This window comes from Zingiber officinale, unplaced genomic scaffold (genome assembly GCF_018446385.1).
Source record: "Zingiber officinale cultivar Zhangliang unplaced genomic scaffold, Zo_v1.1 ctg187, whole genome shotgun sequence".
Classification (NCBI taxonomy): domain Eukaryota; kingdom Viridiplantae; phylum Streptophyta; class Magnoliopsida; order Zingiberales; family Zingiberaceae; genus Zingiber; species Zingiber officinale.
The window spans coordinates 202,423-207,432 of NW_024589874.1; the positions used below are offsets into that span (position 1 = coordinate 202,423).

At 38.2% G+C, this 5,010-nt stretch overlaps 2 protein-coding genes across 2 annotated transcripts; one reads left to right on the top strand and one right to left on the bottom strand.

The window, feature by feature from the left end:
• Positions 1 to 256: 256 nt before the first annotated feature.
• Positions 257 to 1,228, bottom strand: LOC122036673 (putative germin-like protein 2-2). The gene is made up of 2 exons (XM_042596072.1): positions 1,052 to 1,228; positions 257 to 948 (listed from the first exon to the last, which is right to left on the bottom strand). Exons 1-2 carry the CDS (start codon positions 1,221 to 1,223, stop codon positions 389 to 391), a joined length of 732 nt encoding a protein of 243 aa, XP_042452006.1. The 5' UTR covers positions 1,224 to 1,228; the 3' UTR covers positions 257 to 388.
• Positions 1,229 to 1,810: 582 nt separating this feature from the next.
• LOC122036674 (putative germin-like protein 2-1) lies at positions 1,811 to 2,818 on the top strand. The gene is made up of 2 exons (XM_042596073.1): positions 1,811 to 2,001; positions 2,111 to 2,818. The coding sequence occupies exons 1-2, from the start codon at positions 1,875 to 1,877 to the stop codon at positions 2,668 to 2,670; spliced, it is 687 nt and encodes a 228-aa protein (XP_042452007.1). The 5' UTR covers positions 1,811 to 1,874; the 3' UTR covers positions 2,671 to 2,818.
• The last annotated feature ends 2,192 nt before the right edge of the window (positions 2,819 to 5,010 follow it).

Consider the following 5,010-nt stretch of genomic DNA (forward strand, 5'->3'; position numbering starts at 1 on the left):
GCCATAATTGAGACTTAGAGGAGATTTCCACAGGCAGGGAGGTTCTTACAGCTTGAGATAGTAGGAGTCTAGGGGAGACTTCCACGGGCAAGGAGGTTCTCACAGCCTAAGATAGTAGGAGTTCAGGGGAGGCTTCCATATATAGAGAAATTTTCATAGCTTGGGATATCATTTGTTAGGGAGACATTAGCTGCAGGAATGATGAAGTAGCACGGTTAACATTCAAAGATAAATAATGATTCTTTAATTTTCCCTTAACTTCTTTTATTGATTTGGAATCCAAAAATACAGAATTGCAACGTAGAGTAACAACAACGAATATTATTGGCAATTAATTAATTAATTAATTAAGCAAGTGAGTGAGGGTTGGTTGAGAAAGTGAAAGTTGCTAATTGTTGTTGTCCGTCCATTGTTGAGCTTGGAGCCAGTCAACGAGGCGTTTGTCCACCTGAAAAGCCTTGGCGAGCACATCATCGGAAATGGGCGGCGTCGATCCGAACACAGCCTTGGCAATGGTAATGACGCCCGGGTTTTGACTGCTGAGACCGGCGAGCGCAACGGCATTGTATTTGCCCGTGTTGAGTTGGAAGTGGATGAGGCCTTGGGGGAACACAAAGACGTCACCCTTCTTCAAATTCTTAGTGAAGAGGCGGTTGGTTTGGCCGATGTTGGACGTCACAAAGCCGACGTAGAGCTCTCCTTCTAGCACGACGAGGATCTCAGTGGCGCGAGGGTGGGTGTGAGGAGGGTTGAGCCCATTAGGCGCGAAGTCTATGCGAGCCAAGGAGATGCCGAGGGTGTTCAGCCCGGGGATCTTATTCACGTTGACGGCGGTGACGTTGGAGCGGACATTGTTGACGGTGTTGCCGGGCTTGTCGAGGCCAGAAGTGTAGAAGTCGTCGGCTGTGACGTCGTTCATGTTCTTGCATACGGCGCCGTTGACGAACACTGCAAAAAGGTAATTAAGGTCCGATTGGTAAACATATGCATCCATGCGTACTGGAAAATGGAAATGAAAGCGCTTAGCTTAATTAATTGTAAAGCTATGCACCTTTGGAGCTATCATCTGCGACGCAGAAGTCCTGAAGGGGACTAGGATCTGAAGCCAATACAGCATGAGCGAAAGCCAAGGCGAGGAGTGCGACGAGGAGCAGTTTCATAGCCATGTCTTTGATTAATTGTATCACTGAGCTGAGCAATGGTATATTGGTATTGTTATGCATGCATTAATAGGTTTATATAGAGAAGAAGTAGGCTTGAAAGTTGAAGCATTCTTCCCTGCCCTGCCCTGCTCTGCTCTGCTCTGCTTTCATTTGGTAGCGTGCGTGAGAAGAGAGATCATGAAATGGTAAACTAAAAGCGCATGACATGCTCAGTCTTCACCTGCTCCTTAATCATCAGAGTAATTAACTACTTGGTCTTATCTTATTACTTGACCAATTAAAAGTTTAATTTTCGCCTGAGAATTTGACCATATCATATGCTGCTACCAAATACAAGACATGCACAATTAATTAATTAAAGCTAATTGACTTAGTGATCCTCTACGTCCTTTATATTAATTTACTTGGCCAACATAGAAGCAAATTAGAATGGACAACACAATATAATGCGTTTATCATCGTATTAATTAATTGATTATATTGGCTTGTACGTAACTAATCCACGTTCCCATTAATGTTCATATTTGAATCATACATTTATAATAAGTCAAAGTCAAAGTAAAGTAAGATTAGTTCAAACCTTCTAGTCTGATAGTCTATATATATATCCCTTTCCTCTAACCTATTCGCATATCATTCATTGCAGCTAGCAACCAACCGCCGTTTCTACTCTTTTATATATTAATCTCCTAAACAAATTAATTAGCTAAGATGGCGGCTAAAATTCTTATGGTTATTGCTGCTCTCCTTGCTTTTCAATTGGCTACCTCTCGTGTAGTATGGGCATCTGATCCTAGTCCACTTCAAGACTTTTGCGTCGCCAATAACAGCTCCAAAGGTTTATATACATAACTTCTTCTCCCTTAGCTTAGCTTCGCTTGGTTGATTTAATTTAGAGTGGTTTGTCTATTTACATCTTATATATTCATTGGTTCCTTGATTTACAGTGTTTGTCAATGGATTCGTTTGCAAGAGCATGGATGACGTGAAAGCCGAAGACTTCTTCACCTATGGCCTCGACAAGCCCGGCAACACCATAAACAAGCTAGGCTCCAACGTCCGTGCAGTCAATGTGAATACAATTCCTGGGCTCAACACGCTCGGCATCTCCATGGCTCGCATCGACTTCGCCCCTCGCGGACTCAACCCACCCCACACTCACCCTCGTGCCACTGAGATCCTCACCGTGCTAGAAGGAGAGCTCTATGTTGGCTTTGTGACATCCAACATCGGCCAAACCAACCGCATTTTCACCAAGATTCTGAAGAAGGGCGATGTGTTTGTGTTCCCTCAAGGCCTTGTCCACTTCCAATTCAACCGTGGTCATACAAGAGCTATTGCAATTGCTGCTCTAAGTAGCCAAAACCCCGGTACCATAACCGTTGCAAATGCAGTTTTTGGCTCAAAACCCTCCATATCCGATGAAGTTCTCGCTAAGGCTTTCCAAGTGGATCGGAAGATTGTTTACCGACTCCAAGCTCAATTCTGGATGGATAACAACAATTAGATATATAGGAGACGTTTGAATATCATATATATTATCAATATTGTCGTTACTATGCATGGGTTATTATAACCAGTATAATTGACTTAATAAAGTAATTTGTCATGTAACCATTTAATTTATTTCAATAATAAAGATCATGAGGATGATTATGATGATGATGCATGAGATATTTTATTTGAATAATGATATAATATGAGATCCACTTTGTTTGAAACCTAGGTTTAATCATGCTAACAAAGACAAAAGCGTCAAATTTATAAATTATGGTGTTTAATTGTACCTTTTAAATTACAAATTAAGCTGCAATTATATATATGATTGAAATAGACTTAATTAATCAATGTAAAAATTTATGCATGGTACATCCGCCCAACCTTTTTTTCTCAACATACCTAGCTTTGTCGACATGCTCACTTCAACTAAGTTTTTCATAACGCATCTAGCTTGTTTAATTTATTATATGTACTATCGATGTGATTTGTCCATCCCTCTAATTATATGTCTAACTCATTTGGCTTTCTTGAATCGCCTTGGACCTAATTAGCCGATCGAATTTGCCATGACGAATCTTTTTGAGCCACCTAGCACGACGATGCGATAATTTCATTTAGCTTGTTCGGCATACTTAGCTTGATTGACACCGTTGCCTACTACTAGCCTGATTGGCATGCTTAATTAGCTTAGCTAACCCACTTGGTCCTCTCATACAGTTATATTTATTCGTGGGCTATAAATGTTCAATTAACGCTGTTATAAACAAAAATTGAAATAAAAAAAAAATAAAAATTCAAACAATTATCATACCATGATCAACCCTTAGCAACACACTTGAGCAAAACTATCAGCACCACACTCCTCAAACAATTATCATACCATGTTCAACCGTCATACCATTTATATGGCTTTTAAATCAATAGAATCTATAGCAATCACATAAAACTATAATTTTAGATAACTAAGAGATGGTTCTTCCTATTGCATCCTCAAGAACAACATTTCATCATCTTAGCCATTGACACTACGTCTCTGATGTTCAAAAGAGATGGAAGACCAACAAATATTACATCATAATCCCTATAATCCCTAAAGAAGACAATGACTGTGTCATAAGCACACTAGAAAAAGGCAGATAAAAAGGTCATAATAGCTTGTTCTCACCTTAATTTTTTTTTCAAACATAGAGATGTGTGCTACATGTTCAAGGGTAGATTTAGCTCCTTCTTCCCAAGCAATGGCTTTCATGAGCATCTTCGAAACATTTATAAATAATTGTTCATTCTCAATTTCTAACACTACAAAAAAATTAAGATTACCAACGGAATATTCTATCATAATTTTGTTAGTGAAGTAGTTTAGGACAAAATTATGATAGAAAATTGTTTGTCGAGAGGTGATTTGTCGAAAATGATTTTACCAATGAAATTTAGGACTGTTGGTAAAATTTACTATGAAAATTTATTTTCTATAGCAAATTTTCCTGACGAAAACAATCTTTCCATCAATAATATCAAAATGGAGTTTCTGTCGAAAAGTTCATTTTGATATTACCGATGGACATGTTGTTTTGGTTGAAAAACAAACGATATTTACCGATGGAATACTGATTCCGTCAATAATTAAAAAAAAATCAGGAATCATTTATATTCAAGATCTACCTTGTTTATAATTTCCATATATACAATACTACAACAAATGTATATTCAGGATCTACCCAATGGAATACTCTACTCTGTTAGGATATGATATCTATCACATATATGTAGGTATAGTTTCGTTAACATATATACACTTGCGTAGGTATACAAGAGTGTACTTATAGGTACAAGCCTAAGTATATAATTGAAATGTGATGTAAATACACGAGTATCAATCGGTAACTATACTATGGTCTAGTAATGTCATACAAGGAATATTCGGTGCCAGAAGTTGTTCGGTGATGGAAGGCGTATAGTCTTCCTCCGAAAAATCTTCCGTTATATGTGTATGAATAGTCTTTTTTAACCTCCGTAATAATGATAGAAGTTGAGTAGCCTATCTCATAAAAAGGTTCTATTGCTTGTATATGTCAGATATTAAAATATTCCTTAATGAATAGTTGTTATTCTCTGACTGGTTGTTATGATTTCCTGACAATGTTGCCTCTTGGAGGTGATCCAACCGGACCCTTATCTAATCGACTATATGTAATAGGAGACGTACTGCTAGTATCCCGAAGTAGTTTTGATGTGTCAACTAAGTTTAGTTAGGTCCTGTTATATTTGATCTTTGTGTCAAAATGTGCAAGAGCTTAGGAACACAAGAAATCGAGCGAAAGATGCAACTAGCTAGAAGTATGGCATG